Source organism: Hypanus sabinus, chromosome 10 (assembly GCF_030144855.1).
Source record: "Hypanus sabinus isolate sHypSab1 chromosome 10, sHypSab1.hap1, whole genome shotgun sequence".
In the NCBI taxonomy this organism is placed as follows: domain Eukaryota; kingdom Metazoa; phylum Chordata; class Chondrichthyes; order Myliobatiformes; family Dasyatidae; genus Hypanus; species Hypanus sabinus.
In genome coordinates this window covers 94,587,335-94,612,335 of record NC_082715.1, presented here as the reverse complement: position 1 = coordinate 94,612,335, position 25,001 = coordinate 94,587,335, and the positions used below count along the sequence as shown (strand labels likewise).

General features: G+C 41.0%; 1 protein-coding gene across 2 annotated transcripts in view; it reads left to right on the top strand.

Moving 5' to 3' along the window:
- LOC132400859 (glutamate receptor ionotropic, kainate 2-like) overlaps positions 1 to 25,001 on the top strand; it is a 626,396-nt gene that overhangs the window by 102,054 nt on the left and 499,341 nt on the right. For both annotated transcript variants that reach the window (XM_059982332.1, XM_059982331.1), the window contains one exon: positions 9,217 to 9,653. In XM_059982332.1, coding sequence (XP_059838315.1) covers positions 9,539 to 9,653 — 115 coding nt within the window. In that variant the 5' untranslated portion in view covers positions 9,217 to 9,538. The remainder of the gene's footprint in view (positions 1 to 9,216; positions 9,654 to 25,001) is intronic.

Sequence of the window (25,001 nt, the reverse complement as noted above, 5' to 3'; positions counted from 1 at the left end):
CAATTAACCCATTTTCTCCATGTTGTCAACAACCTTATCTAGATCCTATTCCTTGCCTAATCAGTAGTTCAACAATGACAACTTAATCTACCAACTCACACAACTATTGGAACGTGGGAAGAAACCAGCGCACCCAAAGGAAACCCAAACAGCAGAATGTGTGAATGCCACACAGACGGCGCTGAAAATGAGGATGAACATGGCAGGTAGCAATTATGCTAGTGGCACCACTGTGCCCTCTTCTGCCTTGTATTTTAAGACCACCTTAGGCATTATTACGACAGATAACTTTTGCGTCCCTTGGGTATGGTGTGAAAGTGCAGTCAGATTCATACTTAAAATTTGATTTGTAGGCAAGAGAGAGAGTAATCTTGAAAGGTTAGAACTTCCCTTCATTTGTCTATCAACTAATGCCAAGCAGCAGTGCACGGAAGTGAAGAACAGATACCTTAGCAAAGTGCCCAATGCTCTCTGGTTGCGGTAGAATCATCGCAGTAGAAAATGTAAGTAAGAGTACAAAACACTGTAAGTACTCAACAGGTCAGGCAGGAGACAGAGGACTTGAGTTAAAGTTTCAGGTTGGTAACCTTTTATCAGGAAAGAATGAAATTTGTGGAAGATAGCCAAGAATATACTGGAACACTGGCAAGAAGGTTTGACAGAAGTCTCTTGATGCAAAATCATTCCCTGAAATATTAGTTTGATTTCGACAGATGTTGCCATACTGGTGCTTCATCATTCCTGTTTTTATCTTAGGTTTTCAACATCCACACCATGTTGGTTTTGTATGCCAATGTTAGTGAAGGGGTTCTGGTAATGATGAGACACTGAGTAATGCATCTTATAAAATTACAGTATTTATATATGATAAGCTAAGTAATTTACAATATAATTAATTCTGGCTTATAAAAACAGTAAGACATAGGAGCTAAGTTAGGCTTATTAGCCCATTGAATCTGCTCTGCTATTCCATCATGGCAAATTTATATCCCTCTCAACCTTATTTTCCTGCCTGCTCCTTGTATCCTTTGATCTTACTAATCAAGAACCTATTAACCTCTGCTTTAAGTATAGTCAATGACTTGGCAACCACAACCATCTGTGGCAATGAATTCCACAGATTCGCCACCCTCTGGCTAAAGAAATTCCTCCTCATCTCTTGTATTTTGAGGCTATGCCCTCTGGTCTTAGACTCACTCACTATAGTAAAAAAAATGTCCAAATCTATTCTGCCTCGGCTTTTCAATATTAGATACATGTCAGTGAGAGCCTCCATCATTCTTCTAAACTCCAATGAGTACAGTCATCAAATGTCATTAACCTTTTCATTCCTGGGATCATTCTCATGAACCTCCTCTGGATCCTCTCCAATGCCAGCACATCTTTTCTTAGATAAGGGGTCAAAAACTGTATAATAATTGTTTCTCAAAAATGTTATTTAAGGTATTTTGCTGATATTATTCACATGTTACTGGTCTCTCTGTTATTGCGCTGAAGGCATTAACATTATCTTAAACACCAATAATATATCCAAAGGCACAGTTAGCAACTTTCAATTCACTTTGTCTGAAGATGCGGTGGTTGTACAGATGCCAAGGTCGCAATTGGTCTAATATTTCTTAGTGGAGTGTTATAATAAATACCATTATGATTTTAGTATGGAAAATGTTCAATTTATCTATTAAGATCCAAGGGACTGATTGTAGTTCTTTATTTTTATGTTGCTTAGTGAAGACACATTGTCTTTTGGATTCATTATCTTTTTGAATTATCCCTTGAGATTGAGGATGACTCTTTCCTCCAGTTCTGTGGGTCCTGATGTGGCTGAAGAGACCAATTTGGCTCCCTGCAGATCCTGTTACAGGTATGGCAGGAGGTGCTTGTTGAATGGATAGGTGCTGGCCTTCTGCAGTTGTTTATACTAGACCTTTGTTCCAATGAATGCACATTTTCCTCAATAATCCTGTATTTTGAGCAGTCATGAGGCACAATTTCCCATAAGTAGGTGCAATATTACATGCTTTCAAGGAGGCTTTGAGAACATTCTGGAATAGTTTCCTCTGTCCATTGATGACCTGTTACTATCACAGAACTTGGAATACAAATTTGTACTTCTCCCTCCCCTCCCCCCACCTTCTTATTCTGATTGCTTCCCCTACTTTTTCAGCACTGATGAAGGACCTTGGCCCAAAATTTCGAATGTTTATTCTCATCCAAAGATGCTGCCTGACCTACTGAGCTCTTCCAGTGCATTGTGGGTATTGCTTGGTGCCCATTTTGGGAGATTGGTCCTGGTCATGTGAATAATATAGCTCTCTGGAGTGTTATCAGGATGTCAGTGTTGGCGATGTTGTTCATTTACCCTGCCAGTGCATTTGGAGAATTTTCCAGTGATTTGAGATGCTTGTTGTTGAGAGCCTAGGAGGGCAGACCTCACCGCTGCCTGCAAGCCTTTGTGTCAGGCTTGAGGTACTGATTTTCAAAACATTAATTTCCTCAGAAAACCAATAGCGATGGTGAATTTCTTCATTGATGCTTGCCTTTATTGGGAAGTAGCCCAAATATGGAAGTGCGGTACCTGGATCTGATTGGCGATCTTTGTTGCTGGGGAGCAGTGTTGTACAATCAGGCCAGGCTGACATGGGATGTTTATTGCAAAAATGGTTGTGTAAAATTCATCCTTTCACCTGCTTCAGTGAATATGTCAACAAGGACTTGGAGCTCTCTGTCCACAAGTGCTCAAAGGCAAACTTCATTTGTATACTGCAGCTTGGTGATGAAGCCTAATTTCAGCTTGCTCTGACTCATTGGTTAAAGTCATGTCTTATGTGACCTTATGTAGCAGCTTCAAGTCTTGCAGCCATATTTGTGAAGGATTCTTCTCATTCCTTTCGATGGATGGAATGAAAGGCCATAATGAAAGTGAGGTCATAAAATTATCATTTACACGTGACATTCAAAAGTCAGTTTCAAGCATTATGTGCCTATTATAAATGCCTCTGTTGTTTCACAAGCAACAGCAATTGGTAGATCTAATATAGAAGTGAACTGTGACAGTGTCAATAGCATCGGAGACAACCCGGGCTACACAGAGCATACACAAACGTCGTCACTACTTCCTCCTATAGATGCTCTCTGGCCTGCTGAGTTCTGCCAGCATTTTGTGTTTTTATTTATTTCCAGCATCTACAGATTCACTCGTGTTGCCTCTGTATTCAAAACTACAGTATACAGAGAAAGCAGCTGCAATTTGTATGTCAAACTTAAGTTAATTTCTTGGTGGTGCTGTAGCACCAGCAAGCACCACCTCAGTGCCGCCACTGATCATATCGCGCACAATCTTCCTTTTCCTTGCCCCCAGTAAGTCGCACGAGTGTTCAATTTTAGGTTCCCGAGCCCGGTTGAGCAAGCACTCTTCTGGACGCGGTCAATAATGAGTTTCCCCGCCAGGGGGCGCGACTCTCCCGCAACAGCAGCAGCACCAACAGTAAGTAATACGGCAGAGTACAGTTTTGGCGCTGTGCGCTTCTTACAGATGCACATTCCCAGTAAGATCTGGGCTGAGGGGAGCATCAAGTGTGTTTATTGGGGTTCACAACTCACGTCGTTTTTTTGTAAAATATAAATATTACAAACACATAAGCAATAAAGAGCCGAATCAACAAACAAACTGACTGCAGAACCGTCGGATCTGTTAAGTGCCGCCGACACGTATGGATTACGGTGCAAAGCGCTGTAATTTGGAAGGGGGTGGATGAACACAGTGTACGCCTATGCAAGTCTGGCAACGGTACTTGGCACTGGATTCCTGGAGTATTTTGCTACTACGATAATTTTGGGTTTAGAGCGTGATTCGTCCGTCATTAAGTATAAGTTTCCGTTGGGATGGCGCTTTTTCACATAGATTAGCGCCTTTCACACTGTTTAGTTTAGCAAGTTTATATATATAAAGCAATTTACAACAGGATTGCGTTTTAAAACCGCCCTAGTTCCACGTGACCTGCTGTGGTCTAATACTGTAAGGCTCAATACCCGGAGACCAGGCGGTATCTGCAGAGGACTCTGTAACAAACTTCGTGTTTGATCGTCTTCAGACTGACTGGCACACGCACTGCCGCTGTTTCTACAAGGTATTAACTTATTAACATAATTCTCAACAGTCCAGTCTTGTCACCGGATCCGGCACATCTCCGCCCCTTTCAGTTCCCGGCTACTGATTAAATCGCACGAATTTTGGGAAGGGGGCGGGAGAGAAAGCTGAGGGGTGGGGAGGGGCGGAGGAAAAGGCGCTGGCGGTTTATAGATAAAAACGCCGTAATCCAGCCTTGGCATTTTCCATTGTGAACCTTGAACCCACTCCGCGGTGGGGATGGGTACCAATCTCAGACCATCACCCCCAGGGTGGCGGGAGGATCTCCCCGGGCAGACTGCCTGGCAATGTTTAGGGGGTATGTTCGTGCCCGGGTAACTATTGAAAAGGAACACGCGCAGTCCACAGCGGCCTTGGAGGAGTTTCGAGACCGTTGGGCTCCGCGGGGTGTAAATGCCATCGTAGATAGGGATGGCAACATTCTGGTGTAATGTCTATTGTCTATTTGTAGTGCAGTAATTGTGTTTGCCACTGTTTTGTATATATTGTATAGCACCGAAATTTGTAATAAAGGATTTTGTAATAAAAGAATGTTTAACCGCTACGTTAACCCTCTCTCCTTCGTGGCGCCAGATCCCTTGTCCAGTGGGTTCTAAAGTCCTAACCACATGGCACGTTTATTCCAGTCCTGTCTAGATCTTACCCCAACGCACACGAGCTTATTTGATTTAGCCAATTAATAGGGGAAAGAGATTGAAGGAATTTAAAACCTCGAGAATTGATTTTGCGCATCTGCAGGAGGTAAAATAATTACTGGAAGTCCGCAGAATAATCCGGGCGAACTGGAAGCGGCAAAGTAACCCCAATGTTCATTCGTTCACACAGTTGCGGGAGTTCGCAGCCTGTGCGCACCCCCGGAGAGACGTGAATGAGGAACTGCGTGACCCGATGGTTTCACAGCCGTGACTTTTGACCGCTGCGGCATGGGTTTTGTCTCTGGTTACAGTAATCCGCTTTTCTCAAAAAAAATTATAAATGTCATGAAACAATAAGTGAAGGTTTTGCAACAAACTAATTCTTTCTGCTTAGGGGCAAATGTTTCCAGAAGCAATAGGGCGGGAAGGTTCCTGTGTTGAACTATTGCATGACGGAAAACTGGGCGAACACGATGTTTGGAAGGAATTGAGTGCGTGTGACTTGAACTCATTAGTTTATTGATAATATTCTGGGGGCAATGTTTGCAATTCCACACACACACACACACGACATGTGACGAGGATGGGCTGAGAGCCCGCACGGCTGCACGCGCGAGTGTACCAAGGCGCTTCCGACGCTGCGCTCACTTTGTGGGAATTAAAGATCATTTATCCTTCAGCGGAATAGCTCGCCACATTGCCAAAGTCTGGTAAAGGGAAAACAACCCCAGGTTTTTAACTCGAGGCAGCAAGGAAACGAGCGCGTTAGTACATCAGGTACTAATGTACCCAAAACCCGAGGCATTAACGAAATAAGGTATTTAAATTTCAAGTCTTCTGTCAACTAAAACATATGTCTTGACGTCGCGACTACTCTTGCTGGGACTGTGACTCACAGCCCAGTTTTAAGAGGATCTGTGCAAAAGGTGGTTTGGATGGATTGATTATAAGTTCAAAACGATTGGCTGCATTAGAGACGTCTCGATTAGACACTGAATAGATCCAGCAGATATATCGCGTTTTGTTTATTGGGCTACAGGACATGATAATAAAATGGTTTTCCGGGAAGCCATCTCGCTTGCGTTGAACAATGCGCATGAAACGTTCACATTATGCAGTTAACATAAGGGCGCTCTGTCTCCGCGGTTGGCGGCTAGTTCACTGATTGTAAGGCTCAACAGAACGCGCCCCTTTAGTCGCGCTGGGCAGTCACCCAACAATCCTTGGCTGGGGTGTCAGCCTGAATGATAAGTAAGAAACCAATTTTTGGTCAGTTCTGCATGTGAACGCCTGAGAGGCAGGCGCAATGGTCGAATGGGTAGCAGACTTTTCTGCCCTAAATGAAGTCCAGGAACGCGTGTGACTTGGATATCTCATGCGGGAAAACCACACAGACTGTCTCGCTTCCAACGTCCCTGCTTGGTTTGGGAGACCGTAGCGCCAAGTTCAGGGTTCCCGACACGATTGTGAGTATCAGTTTCCTTTTTTAAAAAAAACAAAATACTTCCATTGCCTCTAGATTTCAGAAGGAACAGTGCGCCCGATAACCACACACGTCACCGGCATGTACCTGCTCTCAATTTCACGCAACTACGATTAGTTTGATTTGATGGAAACAGTTTGATTTAGAGGACCCAGTCGACCAGAACAACTTCTGGGAGTACAGTAAATCCGTAAGATGTGTGAATGAAGCCACCAGCCTGTAAAGTGACGGGCAACTGAGCAAAGTGCTCGGTTAATTGATGTTCTGAACCAAAAGCTCAGTGCCGTACTGGGCTTATTCGGCACCTCCTACTTCACCGAGTCACTGGGTTGGCGCATTTGGCAGGAGTTCATTTTTCCACGTTTTCGCCCTCAGTCACGTCATGGCAAATTAGCATCGCCACCCACCAGCTCGCACGGAGTTCGATCCGGCCGCTGGCTTGTCCCGCGCAGTCCGCGCACCGGTCGGCAGAGTTGGCCTGTTCCTCGGTCTGCACTGTTGCGGTCCTGCGCTTTATCTGATTTTTCAAATCAAGAGTATGCAAGCTTTTCGTAGGTAAGTTCCGGCGCTTTAAACGGGAACCTTCTCAAGAGCTGTGTGCAGTATTGGTGAACTGGCGAATTGCTGTTTTGCCACAAGTGATCCACGAGCTACAGGTTGACCTGTTTTCCTCTCATTCCACTTTAATTGGGGACAGTCCCAGCAAAGCTGCGACTGGTTTGCATGCATCGTCAGCTTTTTTTTACTTGTAGGTATAATAGCATTTCAAAGTTCAACGTAAATTTATTATCAAAATACATATACGGTACCATATACATTCCTGAAATTCCTTTCCTTGCGGGCAGTCACAGCAAATTCAAGAAACACAATAGAATTACTGAGGGACCTCACCCAACAGGGTGGACAACAACCAATGTAAAAAAAATGGTGCAAATACAAAAATGAAAGAGAAAAAGGAAACGATGATGATAACAATGGATAAATAAGCAATAAATATCGAGAACATGAGATGAAGCGTCTTTGAACGCGAGCCCAGTTCAGTGACGGGCCGTGAACTTATACTCTCTGGTTCAACAGCCTGATGGTTGAGGGGTAATAATATTTCTTGAACCTGGTGGTGCGGGTTCTGAGGCTCCTGTGCCTCGTACCTGATGGCAGCAGCGAGAAGAGTTCAAGCCTGGATAATGGGTCCTTGATGATGGATGCTGCTTTCCTACGACATGTAGATAGATGTGCTCAGTGCTTGGGAGGGCTTTATCCGTGATTGTCTGGGTCGTATCCACTACTTGGCACTATTTTGTAACATTTTTGTGATATCAGCTTTCAAATCGAAATCGACCTTTTCACTCAATGGACGGCAATATTTCCAGGATATAATCGCTCATTATATACTCCTTCGGGTATAAAGGACGGATGAGTGACATTTGCAAGCCTGCTTTCGATGTGATTCCTTCCAACTCTTATCCCGGGACGAGAGGGTGTGGACGATGAAACGGCCAGCTGGGGTCGCTGGATCCTTAGTTTAGCATTGCTCGTCTCGCACTCTCTTGCAACAGAGGCTAACGAGTCTCCTGCAGTCTTTCGGGGTGCTCCAGAATCTCTCAACGAGCGACTACAGCATAAAGTGTTAAATCGGCAAATTTAAAACGAACGAGCACCAGATTTAATTTTCCCCTCTCTGTTATCACCCAAGACAGTTCCTGCCATGGCCTTATTGCGAATCCAGCCATTCCGAATGTTAACTAATTTCCAAGCTCATGAACTGTTCGGTACATTTAAAAGGGTTTGACGTTTTGATATCAATTGCCGCACTGTAATATGAAACGTGTTTATCTCAGTTGCTAAGATTTATAATCAGCGGCAGCGACGACACCTAAACTAGCAGAGGTTTTTTTAATATAGATAAAAATTACCATTACTCCTTTAATGAGACATGCACACTGCTCAGACGTTGGGGTTAGGCTAGCTGGGAGCTGAACGGGACACTTATAGTCTAATGTCAGATGATCGCAGGTACGATACAGGTCTGATACCGAGAAGCGACGAGTATTTAGTTGATTGGCCTTTCCGTCGAATTGCAACAGTTTCTGTCACTTTCGTAACTACCCTCCGACAGACACACTCACACCGTGAACACGGCACTCCGCGTTTCTAGTCCGTTTAGTGCATAACCTCTGCTAAGCAGCACTTCATATAATATTCTTAGTATTGCATTTAATATTTATTTTGCCGAAGGTTACTTAAGGATATTTCATTGCTTGAATGTCAGCGACATTAAACTACCGCCGCAACTTCCTTGAAGTGTGTGAGACCAGACGCATCATTGTTTGAAGCACAAACTGAATCAATGCCATTCTTTCTCTGCCTCGATATGCATAGACCAAAGCGTGTTGTCAGCAAGTCCGTGGCGGTTTCATGCCCGAGTGACTCTTGGCCTATCTCGGCCTCACACTGACACCTGGGACATTTAATGTGGTGAGTGTGTGAGAACCCACGGGCTCTGGGAGAGACCTATTTCCTCTCCGATCACGGCAAGATTTTACTAACTCCGAGAGCGTCAAAAACAGGGCCTGAAGTGGATGCAGGGGAACAACAGCGGTAGGAGAGCCGTTCCCTTGCACCTCTCCTTCGCTCCCGCTCACATCCGAATGCAAAGGTCCACGTCAGACGAGCGCTGTGTGTGTGTGTGTGTGTGTGTGTGTGTGTGTGTGTGTGTGTGTGTGTGTGTGTGTGTGTGTGTGTGTGTGTGTAGCAGAGCAACGGGCCGATCACTTATTTTACCAGATGTTCCTTTTTTAAAACCAGTTGAGAGATCTGACGTCTGAGGGCGTTCGATATTGATTCTTATCATTGTTTCTTTTTGTACCCATCTTTCCTCTCTCCTCCTCCGGTCCCACCCCTCCTCCATTCACTCATCCCACACCCTCCCCTCCCCTCCCTCCTTGCAGCGTCACCGATCTGGACTTGTGGACGGATTTCTTCAAGAATCTCGGAGTCTGAAAACATGGATGTCCCACCATTCCTTGCAGCGGAAGAGTGTTTCTCTGCGCAGTGAATGAATGAAGAACATGCGAGGATTGCTAATGGTTTGGGAAGCATATGCTGTCTCCAGTCTCTCTGCATCTCTGTGACCATGTCGTGATCTTTTCCGTGTGCCATCGACCGCTCTTGTTCGCCGTGCATCTAGCCCTCCCGTGGAACCTGATAATTGATAATTGATAACACAAAGAAGGGAAGCACGCCCCTGGAATTGATATACATACAAAAATCATGAAGATTATCTCTCCGCTTCTAAGCAATCCGGTCTTTGAGTATTCGATTAGACTTTTCCTGTGCCTCTTGGGGATGGGATATTCGCAAGGAATGCCGCACGTTTTAAGATTTGGTAAGATTTTTTTTGTTAGCCTTGATTTATCGGATCTGATTTGCGAATGCAGGTTTACTAAAGTTGCATGCGATCGGTGCGGACAAGCTGCAGGTTGCGTACTTGACCCCCAGTAACGTCCTATTCCATTTTTAGTGGATTAAGATGGTCTGGTCTGTTTGCTGCAATTCTCGACTCGCTCAGCTCGGAATTCTGCTCGTTGCTAAGGATGAGCTGACTGGCGGTCCTGACTTTGACAACCTTGTAATCTCCAATACCTCGTGGTCGAATATGTTTTTTTAAAAAATAAAATAGACATTTAGGTCCATAAACAACTAGGAACATTATCCGATTCCGCATAAAGTTAACATTTCGGTACTGTTGGCCAATAAGGAAATAGCTTTTATTTCCCTGTGCGGGGCAGGATCCCGGTGTCGTCAATGTGCAAGGAGTTAATCATGTTTTTGATGGAATGTTTCATCATCCATAGTTGTACTGGTTGATTATACCCGAGCATTTAAGTCAAACTCTTTTACTTAAGAGTCTGTTGCCAAAGCGAGATATTCTGCACAAAATTATAAACCGACTGTATCTGGAGAGCAGGCTAAGCTTAAAGCTGAAAGCATCGACAATAAAAGTGCGTTTATCTCAACTCAGAACGCAGAAATACACATTTAGGAGATCCCTAGCTGGATCTGAAGAAAACCAAGCAAAGAACAGGAAGTGGTAATAATGTGTTTGAGTATGAATATTTACTGTTGTAATTAATTACGAGGATAGGCAGGCGAAGTTCCAGGTGGAGTGCTGAAGACAATTAAAATCCATGAGACGAATGCGCGAAGACAACTGTTAACCAATTAGCGCTTTCTGTTTGCAAACAATTTGAGACTCTGATTTCTTACTAATTTGATCAATTAACCGAGAGAGGGTAAAAACAAAGTCTGTCATTAAATTCTAATATGTGTGAGTGTAAATATTGGATTTTTACATTGAAGTAAAAAGGCGCCTTGCAATACAGAGAAGGGGCGTTTCGAACTCGGCTCCGGACGCAACAAGTTCCCGGAATGAAACCACAAATGTTGATGAGCACTCGCTTGATAATCACCACAGCAGTTTGATTATTATTAATTCAGCATACTGTGTTCACAATTGTAGGGTACTGTTAATTTCCCTGTAGTTACGGGTTCATCTGAACAGTTAGCAACGCTCTCAAGAGCGAACCTCTCAACAGAATGACACAATTAATCCATCTTTGCACACTCTTAGGAACTGCTTTTTGGTTAACGGTGGTGGCGATGGTTGGGAAGAGCTCAAGGCGAGAGTATTTGGTCTCCTAATTGAACTATATCATAATCACTCTGTCACGCCGCGCACACCCACTTTCTTACAAACGCTCTGCGTCGGAAAGCTCATAAACAAGTTATGGCCAACAGATGGTTGTAGTAAGCGAGAATATGCGCATTAACCGGTACTCGTGCTGCTGCGGTGTTTAATAACGGCTGGAAACTGATGCAATTCCTTCAAAATTTATCCGAAGGATCCACGATGTTGGTAATGGTTATACCGCCAAAACTTATCATGTAACAGCTGGATTTATGGCGTTTCAATGAGGTCTAAAAGCCCAAAGCTATACGCATTTATTTAGATACCCTCGGTTTAGAAATGACGTTTGTTAAATCCACTCGGATTGAAAGCATTGCACTATAATTTATATCATGGCGGAATGTTATAATGCGCGTGTAAAATGCCCTTTTAGTGTGCTACCGGATACCAAAGCAGACAATAGCTAGATCAAAGTACAAAACTACAAAGTCCTTTACCTTTCATGACCAGTTTCCAAGCCTTTTTGTAGCGGAGTGTCCCTCGGGACTATGGAGGGCACTCACCCCTAAGGCTAGATAGAGTCCTTTCGCCCAAGGATGTCGGAATTGAAAGTTGATTGGATCTAATTCTATTTGATTGGTCCGTTGATCTGTTTCTACGATATTTGCAGGCTGCTTGTTAATAATTGTGATCAACATTCAGGCAATTCAAAATATTCAGGATTCCCGTTTAAAGAAAAATAAACATTGTCAGGTTATATCCCAGATCTATTTAATTTTTGTAACGTTTCGCTTTGGTTCTGACGTTTAGAAAGCAGACAGGCCGAGATTTGCTGTCAGCTTGCTTCACTCCCGTAGTTATTTAAAGCGAGGAAGACGGATGTTTCCGGAAGCGCTATTTAACGGGCAGGCCGCGTCTTCAATTCAGCAGCGCTATGGAAACGCGCTTTGAATTGAAGGATTCCAGCCACGGCGTTTGTAATATACCACTACCCTTATAGCCTTTTAACACTCAGAAAACAGATATTCAGATATTACCACACTCAACATTGGGTATCGATTTTTAATTGTCCATTGGGAAAGGGCTTGTGATGGTGCAGCGCAACTCCTTCTCTGTCTGCTGAGGGTGGACGGAAAACCTAACTACATAGTTGAAAAAAAATAAAGCGTGTGATTAGAGTTCACAATTATCACTGGTCAATTGGTGTTGCATGTGATATTTCTGCTGAGAATCCATCAAGGCGGTTAGTTAAGTATCAACGTGCATAACCTTCACAGCAGCAACTGTCCGCTAATCCACAGAAAGCTTTATAATTGTGACATACAGTATATCTTAGTAGCTCTGGGCAACATTGCAACTACTTTCACCTCTTATTCCCTATCCCGTCCTATACATTCCCGTATACATCAGAAATATCAGTACGAATACGCAGTAATATTTATTTCTGATTTAGTGGAAGCTTCGATCTATTAGCATTGCACACCGCTTTTCGAGGTAAGGGCTGAGCACCTTCTAGCGCTCCATAAACCCGCGGACTCTTATTTGGCTTCACTGACATTAAAAGTCTATGTTTTTTTTTAATTATCGAGTTTACCAGCAGCGTGCTAATCCTATCTTTGGGAGGGACGCCTAAGGCAGCAGCAGAGAAGCCGGGCTTTAGGCCGTTGTCTTTCTGTCGATGAGGACGTGAGTGCCCTGCAGACCCTGTAATGTGCAGGTTTACTGGCGAATCGGCTGCGGGAGAAAGCGCCAGTTCAGTTTTCAGCACTGAGGACAGCGGCAACCTTCAGGGCGAACGGCAGCGCTCGAGTGACGGGCACTGATCTCGACAGCAGCCAATGATAATCTGAGAGGGGATCACAAGCAGATAACACAGTGTTTTACAGCGAGCACAAACGCTAAAGATCGGAGCAACAGGCAGAGGGAGCAGTGACAGCCTGAGCCGTAAGGTCAGGAGCAGCAGCATCGGAGACCTACATAACCGCACGCCCCAAGAGGCAGATAGCAACCGTAGTCACACTCTGCGACCTATTCACAAAAAGAACTGTAACCTTCCAATCTGCGTTGTAACTGAAACCAGACACATAGGTAAAACAAGGCTGTTTATGCAGAGCATGATTCCAAGGCTTAGGTTAGAGTTGCCGCGTGTTTCCCAGAACTTTTCCCAAACCGCTTTTAGCCGTCTCGGAGAGGTACACCGGAGCGTTTGTGTAATAAGTACACCAGATCACAGTTTCGGAGGGATCCAGAAGTCGTCCCCTTCCCTTGTCAGGTGCTCAATTATACTTAGGCACTATTCGGAAGGACGACAAGAGAGAAAAAAAAGATTTGAGGTGCAGTTGTAAGGATTGGAGTCGGACAAGCAAGAGGCGACGTTAACATTTCGCCAGGTAATGTTCCTCAGTTATAGTCAGCTGGAAAACTCGAGAGTGGACCGAACGAGCAGCAAACGGCGAACAGTTGGAATGCCTCACTGAACGGGAGAATCCAGCCCAACGCGATATTGGGGTTTCAGAAGGGCCGTTGATTAATGATTCAGTTCCTTACACTCACTCTGATGCAAACACTCCAGTTTAAAGTGACTATTTTCTAAAATGATGCGATACAGAGGTTTATTGTAGATTGCTTGAATTTTGTTGTAGTTATTTTCACCCCGATACTGCTTTGCCCGCAGAATTAGACCGCTGTTCATCCAGACATAATGATTTGGGCAAATGTGTTCCCACCGGGATGGATAGCTCGGCAATAAACAAAAACCTCAATAGATCAGGAAGATTCTATGGAAGGGGAAACAGAGGAAATTAAGATAGATTACTTTCATCAGGTACTATCCTGAAACATTGACTCTGTATCTCTCTCCACAGATGCTGCACGACCTGCTGAGCAGTTCTGGCATTTTATTTTTATCCCACTAGCTCCCAACACTTTTTCTTCAGTTTTTTTTTTGGACTGACAGTAGCTGAACTTTGCAATGGTTTACAGATCCCTCCTATCCTTGTACTGATAAGGACATATGTATAATTGATTCTTTACCAGCAGCCATCCCCCATCAACCTAAGAATCTAATCATCTACGACTTAGAAGAAATTCTTGCAGAACTTGTGAATTTAGAACCCGTTGTTTGTGAAAGGTGAACACTTTCTCAATTAATTACCATTTAGATCCCATTGTGAAACTTGTCTGATCTTTATTTGCTGATCTTCCTGTACATATTTTCTCTACCACATCGCTCAGTGCAATTACGCAGGTCACAGTATTAATGAGATTTATATTTAAAGGTTTGGGAGTGGCAGCAAACTGGGATCACTGATTGACACAAAGCTGTCATGGACAGGAATTTTAGGAGTACACCACTGTGGTTGATAGTATTAAAATAACCTGTAGCAGTTTAATTGTAAAAGGCGATGGGGTTTAGATGGATATAGTACATAACAGCTGAGGAATCCTCATATAGCATAATAGATGGTTTGTGATGAGTGGCAGAATGGAATGAAGTCTGGACCACTATTTTAGAATTCAAATTAAAGATTATACAGTTTTCACAGCATGAGACAATCAGGTGTATATTAGCTTTTAATCTAATAATCATTTACCTTATAACATATACAAACATATTTGTTTGAGCTTGCAATCACAAAAAAATAATCAGAATCTTGTCAGCTCACTAACCACCTAAGTGGAACTATTGTTAATAATAAGAAATTATGGCTGTGTGATCTCCTGCCCCTGATTATTCAGAGTGTGGTGTTATTATAGAACAAATCCATTTAACTGCCTACATTTTTTGTTAAAATAAAACATAGTCTACAACCTTTAATGTTTAAAATATTGAAGATTGCTATGTAACATATGGTACTTCCCCACTTAATAACAATGTGCAGTAACCATGAACATAAATGGCAAATTTATGGAAAATTATTCTGTATATTGTGCTTGTTGTAGGAAACACAATGATGAAAAATAATTACTTGCGAATAAAAAATGTTTATTGTTTCAGAGATATATTTAAAAATAGTCATTCAGTCTGTATGCTTTGTACAAAATGGGTAGAGGTAATTGAAAACATAGTATCAATTCATGGTTTTAAAGGATACATCAATCCTGAAAAGTGTTTTCCAAATTGAGAAGTGTTTGGGGTAAAAAGCCATGTATTAATTTACAGAGAGCTTTGGAAGTATTTAAAGAAACATGTTTGTCAGGTGTATTTTAATATATTTTTTAAAAATACTGTTATAAATACATATGTTATATAAAAGAGTGAATTACACAGATATAATGGGTAACAATTCACCGTGTATTTATATTACACATAACAAAATATACCACCAGGGTTACATAAGTACGGCATCATCTTTGGGTACCTGGCAGTATTGCCTTTCATATAATCACCTCTAACTGGTAATTGTGGTTATCAGTATCAAATTCGAATGCTGCCACTTAACAGTTATCTTAAACATGGATTCTTTTCCTTCAATGTTTGCTGGTAATTTTGATATTCCTAACATTATTGATTGATTCTATCACCAAAGAGCCAGCCATTGCAGATTAAGCCCCTGTTTAATTAAATACAAGTTCCAGAAAGAGTAAGTATAATTTATTTGCAATGGCAGGACTTGGCCTAGGATCTTGCCCAGACCAACAAAATGCAAAGTTTTACTTTTCTGTGGGTTGTGAGAGTTCTATAGAACCATGCTAGAATTGTCAGTCCTGCACATGTTAGCTAATAAAATAGCCATCTCCATCAAAGCAAACAGAAAAATATCAGATATAGTTATTAAAAGTGATTAATACTTCTGCAGCAGAAAATGCTGGAGGAATTCAGGAGGTCAAGCAGCATCTATGGAAAAGAATACAAAGTCAACATTTCAGGCTGAGACCCTTTAACAGATAAAAGGCTGATGAAGGAACTCAGTCTAAAACATAGGCTTGTTATTCTTTTCCATAGATGTTGCCTAACTTGCTGAGTTCCTCCAGCATCTTGTGTATGTTGCCTTGGATTTACAGTATCTGCAGTCATTTGCGTTCTTGGATTAATACTGCATCTGTTGCTGACTACTCATGTTGTGCTGTATCTAATATAAGATCACTAAATAGTGTAAAAATTCTTAGATTTCACATTTCCCCCTTCAATGAGTGAAAATTAAGAAGGAAAATATGAATATGATATTATAGTAACATATGGAGTTTTATAAGAGGTTTAATGTAGTAATTTAGTGAAAAAATGATGGAGAATGAATTTGATCAAAGCTATGGTCAAAGAGTTGGTTTGTAAGCGTTGTGAGATGACATGATTATGATACCCCAGGTGGAATGCAAAGAGAGTAAATCAAAGCAGCCAGAGGTCAGAGGTTGAGAATAACAAGTGGAGCAAGATGACTAGAGAGTTACAAATGATGAAGAGTTGGAATAAATGAAAAAAAAAGGATGAGGAAATGATGGAAATTGCTGAAGAGAAGGTTGTTGGACAGGATGTGAAACAACTTTTTTGATGAATTATAGTTATGAGAAGTGAAACTCAGAAAGCATGAAATCGTTGTAGCTTTGCACCATAATTGAGGGCACATGTGAATTAGTTGACAACAGTGATTTATCTCTATCTCTTATCCATCAAAGATAGTGTCAAAAGACCATTTATTTATACTTTTATTTGGAATTTTATAAAATGAAACATGAAAAGAAATGAAGATAATTAAACTCTAGTCCTTCTGTAACTTATCTTGGAGAAATGGCTTTGAGTGGTTTATATTTAGTGTCTGCTACATATGGAAAAATGACAACTATTTAACAGATAATCTAAAGAGGAATGAAGTGCTTGTCATGTTGATCTATTTTTGTGCTGCTGGCTAAAAGAGAATGCTAGAACAATTCATAAAACCTTGAATACCTACTAGAACTATTGGAACAGATTTAGTACACTTTTACTTATACCTCCTCCTGAAGGCTGGCACCTGTGACAATTTGGTTTTCCTTAGCTTGGCACTGGATTCTGAATCTAGCATATGCACTCAAGTTCTGGAATGGATCTTGATTCATGATTTTTTAAATATCAGATTACAGTGATTACAGTTTCTGAGTAAAACACACAAAACCCTGGAGAAAGTCAGCAGGTTAGGCAGCATCTATGGAAAGGAATAAGTAGTCAACATTTCAGGCTGAGATCCTTCATTGGGACTTGGCCTGGAACTGTTTATTCCTCTTCGTTGATGCTGTACGATCCCCTAAGTTCCTCCAGCATTTTGTGTGTATTACTCTGGTTTTGCAGCATCTATAAAATCTCTTTCTAAGTGAGTATTAACTGAAACACTGCTTCTTCTTTCTTATAGTTGAGTATCATTTGTTTTCATAAGAATAATGCCTTGAAGTATACACAACACCTGGTCTGGCGAGAAATATTCTGCTATGTCATTCAAATTTACTGGATATTCTTAATTGCCCAGTGCACCTTAGAAGAAATACGTCTATTTCAGGGTCAGAATCGGGTTTAATATCACTGACATATGTTGTGAAATTTGTCGTTTTGTGGCAGCAGTAAAGTGCAGTACATAAGAAAACTATTAAATTATAAAAAGAAATATATTTTAAAAAATTAAATAAGCGGTGCCAAAAGAGAGCAAAATTAGTGAATGATTATTCAGAATTCTGATAGCGGTGGGGAAGAAGTTGTTCCTAAAACATTGATCAAATACCTCAGCTCTCTATATTTTTTGGTCGTGTTCTCTGGTTTGCTAAATCTATCTCCCCTCTGTTGTAGATGTTTCTGTTATGCATCATTCTTTGGGGCGTGCGTGGGGCCAGTTGAGGCAAGCCTCTGCCAAGACAACTGTATTATCATTTGTGAAAATGAACAGAAGACTGCTTCAGCTTGATTCATTCTCACTTCTGCTGTTCTTGTCCCCTGTCAATTGAAGAGAAAATGTAGCAGCAATAAGCAGGACAGTGATAAAGGTTTAATTTTTAAGGCTAACTTGGTTTTCTCTGGTTGTTGGCTTTTCATTAAACCATCCACGGTAAACTATTTTTTAGTTAAAAGCTGCACACCACATTCCTTTTGGGTGAATTGAATAAACCTTCTCAAGTGGAGGATGTACACAAGTGGAAAATAATTGCTTTTTATCATACATCCAGGTAAAGTTGGCCCATCACTTAAAAGGATACATAGAACTGCTGTCATCTGATTTAGTTAAAATCTTTTATTTAAGGACTTCTATTCATTAGTGTATTAACGTACTTCTCCACTGCTTGCTAATGCTGTTAGAATAATATCCATAGTATTCAGCCATATTGAAGGAAACAGTTACAGAATAATTGCCATTTGAGACCTATTATGCGTAAACAATGATAGTTAATCAGCAGGAGGGAAGTGCAGTTTTTAATTTAGAATGATAACAGTATGAAAGATCCAGTTTCTTGAGAAGTAATAACCCATATACACACGTATTAAAGAAACTATTAAAACACGAAAAGGCATGCAGTTAATGACACAAATTCAAAAAAGACAAATCACTCAGATGGATTATTGCATGAATATGCTGGGTACTTGTTATTATTGCTATTGTTTGAGACAAGCAGTCTATCTGTAACTAGACATTGTGGTGATTTTTTAGAGCTGAATTTATGGTCGTAGGAGTGATGCAAATTCACCTGCTGTTCTACAACAAAATGAAACCTGTCACTTCAGGTTTGCTTCCTGGTGAAATGAATCAACGGAGTTTGGTTTATTAGTATGGGAACTGAGCAGAAATTACTTTCTCACTTCAGGAACCACTGGTCTACTTTGAATCCATGGATATCTGTGAGAGAATTGTAATTATGCAATTGGAAGGTAGATGGTTTCAACAGATTTGAATCTATATCATATTGTGTTTACTGTTTTCATTTACACAATTTCAAAATAATGTATTATGCACAAGGAAAAAAAAAGAAATAAAAAGGGTTTTGTTTAAATCTTGCCTTGCTCAAATTCTCCCTTTTCCTCTGCTGTGGCATCTCAGTACTGCTGGTACTCTGACATGAGTTCATTGATGTTGCTCTGGCATCCGTGAACTCCATCTTACCTATCCCCTCAACTGCCTACCAGTGGAGGAGATGCAATATGCATATAGCAGCAGAAAATTTTAATTATTAGATGTTATTTTCTTTAGTGAGTGGAATTCATATATTGGCAACTTACACATTGATTTGACATTTTTCAAACAATCCTTTATTAAAACTGAAACTCAGGAGTGCAATTATAAAAAAACAAATCAGTTTCACAATTTACCAATAATTAAGTATCTTTAAGATTCATCCAGCATTGTTTCAATGACAGAATATGACAGTTTATAATTGCTGGCTTGGTGTTGGGAATCCCAATGTCAGCTTCAACAGATAAATCCACCCAGTTTCTCAATAGATGTTTAATTTGTTCACTGCTGTACACTGAAACTGAAGTTATATTAAGACTTTTTTTTATTTAGTAGATTTGTATGCCGTTTTATTCTACTCTGTGAAATTAATGCTGTGCACAATACAAATACATATACAATACAAATAGGAATATATAGATATTAATACAATTAGAAATTTTGATTATGTTGTACTGCAGTCAGATGAATAATTCCCTCTCTTCATGCTAATATTTTTGGCTAAAAATAAGATAATGGACTAACTGTAATTGGTAATTACAAGTAATTATTAGTTGATAATTAGCAAAATATCTCAGGATCTCTGAGGAGATGCCATCATCCTGAAACCTTTCTTTCTCTTTCTTCATACACTGCCTGTCCTGCTGAATATTTCAGACATTTGTTTTGTTATGTATTATAACTTATTTATATTTAGTATCTGAAATGTTTCCCTAAATACATTTTCAAAATAAGCTTGAGATAAACTATATTTATCTCTGGATTCCAGCAGTGGAGTGCCTTGATAGATGTGGCACCTATTTTTCTTGATTAACTTGAAGTCTACACATGTCTTCTTTACAAATGCATGGAGCTCTTGAATTTGTTTTCATTTAAATGACTGGATACTAACCGTTCTATTCAGAGCTATGGGGATATACCAGAAAATAACTGAACTAGTGGACAAATTTGTTATTTTAATTTTGAGTATGATTAACATTGCATATTGGATTATTGGGTTACTTTTGTTCTAAACTCAATAACTTTTACAAATAAGAAATTTGCATTTGGCAGTTGATGCAGTTGGGTAAGTACTCAATATGACTATAATTGGTGGAATGTAAAAAACTGGTGTAGAACACACTCTTCAGATTTCGTTGTTCATAGAAATGTGTCTCCATCTGTTATGTTCCATGACAGCGTGCAAGTCATAATTCTAACTAATGTTTTACAAAAGAATCAATCTCAGTGTAGTTCAGTTTTAAATGTGGTTGTCACGATTTTTTCAACACCTTTCTCCATCTCTCTTGCTGTAACAAGCCTCCTGTGTGAGGGGAATTAATCTTCAGAAATAATGGGGATACTGTTCAATCTTCAACAGCTTCATTCTAGAACCAACTGCATCCAAACCTCAAATTTTAAGCTGCAGTATGCAGACACTGCTTGGATTACACAGGTTTGAAGAGCGTGCTCCAAGATATTGTTGACTCATTTACCAAAGTATATTAAAAGATGTGCCTTATATCTGCCAACCTGTCCCTGCTGCATCACACAGTTCTCTGACAATAAGGGTTCACTGCAAGACCAGCCTCTCCTCCACTGATTAAATTTGGACATCCCGCTGCCTTGGAAAAAGCAGCTTACATAATCAACTCCTCTACTACCACGATGAGGCCACTCTCAGGCTGGAGGAATGACACCTCATATTCCGTCTGATTAGCCTGCAACCTGATGGCACAAACCTCAATTTCTCTAACTTCTGATAAAGTTTCCCTCCTTGCCCTTCTCTCTCTTGCATACCCCATTCTGGCTCCCCTTCTTACCCCTTCACTTCTTCTCACCTGCCTGTCATCTCCCTCTGTGCTCCTTCTCCCTCCCTTTCTCCCATGGTTCACTCTCCTCTCCTATCACACTCCTTCTTCCTCAGCCCTTTTCCACCTCACACTTCTTGGGCTCTTGCTCCACCAGCCTCTCACTGTGCCTCACCTGTTACATTCGAACCTTGGCTCCTTCCCCTCCCTCCACCTTTTTGTTCTGGCTTCTTCCCCCTTCCTTTCCAGGCCTGATGGAGGGTCCAGCCTGAAATGTTCACCCTTTATTCATTTCCATGAATGCTGTCTGACCTGCTAAGTTCCTCCAGTATTTTTTATGTGTTATTCTGGATTTCCTACATCTGTAGTGTCCCTTGCAGGTAATACAATCAAGGACTTTTCCCATCCTGGTCCCATCGGGTGTAAGATACAAAGGCCTGAAAACATAAACTAAGGATAGCTTCAACACCACTGTTAACAGGCTCTTGAACAGATCTCTCATACTCAAAAAGATGAACTCTTCAACCCTTAATCTCTCATATGCTCAAGATGAATTCTTGAACTCTTGATCTCGCAGTCTGCGCTGCGTTTTCTCTGCATTCTGGGATCTATTTTCTTTCTACTATCTTGTATGTAATTAAATATGGCGTGACCTGTCGGGATGGTAAACAGAACAGAAGCTATTCTGTGTATCTCCGAATGTGACAATAATAAACCAAAACCAATAGAAATATGAAAAATACAACATGGAAATTTAAAAAAATGCATTGTTGGAGGAGGTTGCCAAGTGGACAGGCAAAGAGGATTGAAATGTGTGCTTAAAGCTTTCTTAAAGCTTTCCTGCCTTCTTATACCTTTTGACACCCTTACTAATCAAGAGCCTATCAAATTCTGCTTTAAATGACTCATCTATTGTGAGGCTCTTCCCTCTGGTCTTAAACTCTCCAGCACTGGAAGAAACACAACAATGGCATTGATTCCTGGGGAATTTTGGCCTGTGATCATTCAAACCTGGGAAAGGGCATTTAGGGCATAAAGACTTCTCTGTGTTTGGCATCACAGAGAAGTCTAGTATAAGCAGTAGAAGGAATGCACTATCTCATGAATGATTATTGCACCAACCTACTTCTTCCAGCTGTGAAAGAGGCTATCGTTCCTCCACTATGCACCCTGAAATTACAAAAGCAAAGAGGCGACCCAAGAAGAGCATGGTATTCATTTATCGCTGTATTTTTTACAGTACCCTAGAGCAATACTGTAAAATGCCGGGTAACGTGTTCTTTTTCTGAGTTTTGGTAGAGTAATGATCATGCGATGTATCAAGCTGTGCTTCTGTACATTCTTTTTTAGCACTGACAGTTAAAAGGGCTATTTAATTCACTACTTAGTAAAGCAGATTAGCAAGATGTTGTACCGTGACGACACTCTATTAATAGAGTCTTAGAATGGAGTAAATGTCCGTTTAATTTGTTTCTCTGATGTCAGAGTCAGATGGATTGGTATCTTACTGTATTTGATGCTTTATTATTTAAAGGGAGTTTTTTTATTATTTGGATTATTCTTAAATCTTTCCTGATTCTCAGTCTGGTGGATTATTGAAACAAAGATGAACCAAACTGCTATCTGCAGCATGATACAGCTGACCACACATTGGCCCGGAGTTTGTGAAGAAAACTCAGCAGTATTTCTGACTCTGCTTTGCTGTTGGAGAGAATGTCACATGGACTATCAACATAAAACCCATGCCAGGTTAGATGGGGTAAGATAGATTGCAAGACCTATAAGACATAGGAACATTTGATTATGGCTGATTATTATTCCCTCTCAACTCAGTTTTCCTGCTTTCTCCCTGTAACTTTTGACACCCTTGCTAATCAGGAACCTATCAACCGCTGCTTTCGGAAATTGCACCATGTTGGATCGCAAGACCCTGCAGCGGATAGTGAGGTCAGCTGAGAAGATCATTGGGGTCTCTCTTCCTGCCATCACGGACATTTACACTACACGCTGCATCCGCAAAGGAAACAGCATTATGAAGGACCCCATGCACCCCTCATACAATCTCTTCTCCCTCCTGCCATCTGGGAAAAGGCTCCGAAGCATTTGGGCTCTCATGACCAAACTATGTAACAGTTTCTTCCCCCAAGCAATCAGACTCTTCAATATCCGAAGCCTGGACTGACACCTTGCCCTACTGTCCTGTTTATTATTTATTGTAATGCCTGCACTGTTTTTGTGCACTTTATGCAGTCCAGTGGAGGTCTGTAGTCTAGTGTAGCTTTCTCTGTTTTTTTTAGTACATAGTTCAGTCTAGTTTTTTGTACGGTGTCATGGTCCTGAAAAATGTTGTCTCATTTTTACTGTGTACTGTACCAGCAGTTATGGTCGAAATGACAATAAAAGTTGACTTGACTTGACTGGACTTTAAATATACCTAATGACTCATCTATTGTGAGGCATTCACTCATCTCTGTTTGATTGTGAGCCTCTGCCCTCTAGTCTTAAACTCTCTAGCCCTGGATGTATCCTCTCCAACATTTTATCCAGGCCTTCCATTATTCAGTAGGTTTCAATGAGATTGCCCTCATCCATCTCAGATGTGGTATGTGTAGACCTAGAGCCATCAAATGCTCCATGTACATTAACCTTTTCATCTTCAGGATCATTCCCATAAACTTCTTCAAGACCCTCTCCAATGTCAGCACATTCTTATTAGATATGAGCCCCAAAATTGCTCACAATATCACAAATGAGGTCTGATGAATGACTTACAGAATTTAGCATTACGTCCTTGCTTTTATATTCCAATCCTCTCAAAATGAATGCCAAAATTGCATTTGCCTTCCTTAATGCCGACTTAAACTGCAAGTTAATCTTTAAGGAATCCTGCACTAGGACTCCCAAGTCCCATTGTAGCTTTGATTTCTGAATTATATCCCCATTTAGAAAATAATCTGTGCCTTCACTTTTTCTACCAAAGTGCATGGCTATACACTTCCCTACACTGCATTCCTTCTGCCACTTCTTAGCCAATTCCACAACCTGTCCAAATCCTTCTGAGGACTCCCTGTTTCCACAAGACTACCTGTTGCTCCACCTGTCTTAGTATCACGCTCAATGGCATCAATTGTATCTTCTAGATCATTATCATCTGATATGAAAAGTAGTAGACCCAACACTGACCCCTGTGGAACACCACTGTTCATCAACAGTCAACCTGAAAAGGACCCTTTATTGTTAGCCTTTGGCTGGCCATCCATTCTTAAGTCCTTGCTAGTACCTTTCCTGTAATACCATGGACTCGTATCTTGTTCAGCAGTCTCATTTGTGCCATCTTGTCAAAGAACTTATGAAAGTGCAAGTAAACAGCATCCTCTGATTCTCCTTTGTCTCTCTCTCTCTCTCTCTCTCCTGCCTAGTAGTCCCTCAAAGAATCTCAACAAATTTTTCAATCAAGTTCTCCCTTTTAATGAAACCGTGCTGACCGGCCTATTTTATCATGTGCTCCCAAGTATCCTTAATGGACTTTAAAATCTTACCAGCCACTGATGTCAAGATAATTAGCCTACAAATTCCTATCTTTTACCTTCCCCCCTTCTAAAGTTTGGAGTGACATTTGTGATTTTCCAGTCCTCCGGAACCATTCCTGACACTTGAGAGATGAAGCTATTATCCACATAATTTAACCACATCACTATCTTGAAAGATTATGTTATGGTTAGGTTGTGAGGCTAACAGCTCAGAACTTTGGTTCAACTCACACAACACCTGTAGAATTTAAATTTAAATAGTTATGCAATTCTGGGAAGAAGCTCAATAATGGTATGAAATCACTAAATAGATATAGGATCATTACTGATCCTCACCACCCAGGACATGCCCTCTTTTCATTACTACCATTGTGAAGGAGATAGAGGAGCCTAAAGATCCATACTCAATGTTTTAGCAGCAGCTTCTTCCCCACCACCACCAGGTTTCTCAACAGTCCCTGAACCCAGGAACACGACCTGTTTATTCCCTTTTCACATAATTTTCTTACATTGTACCACTGCCACAAAACAAATTTCACCACATATGTCAGTGAATTTGATTCTGATTCTAATCGCTTCAGGGAAGGAAATCTGCTATTAGGT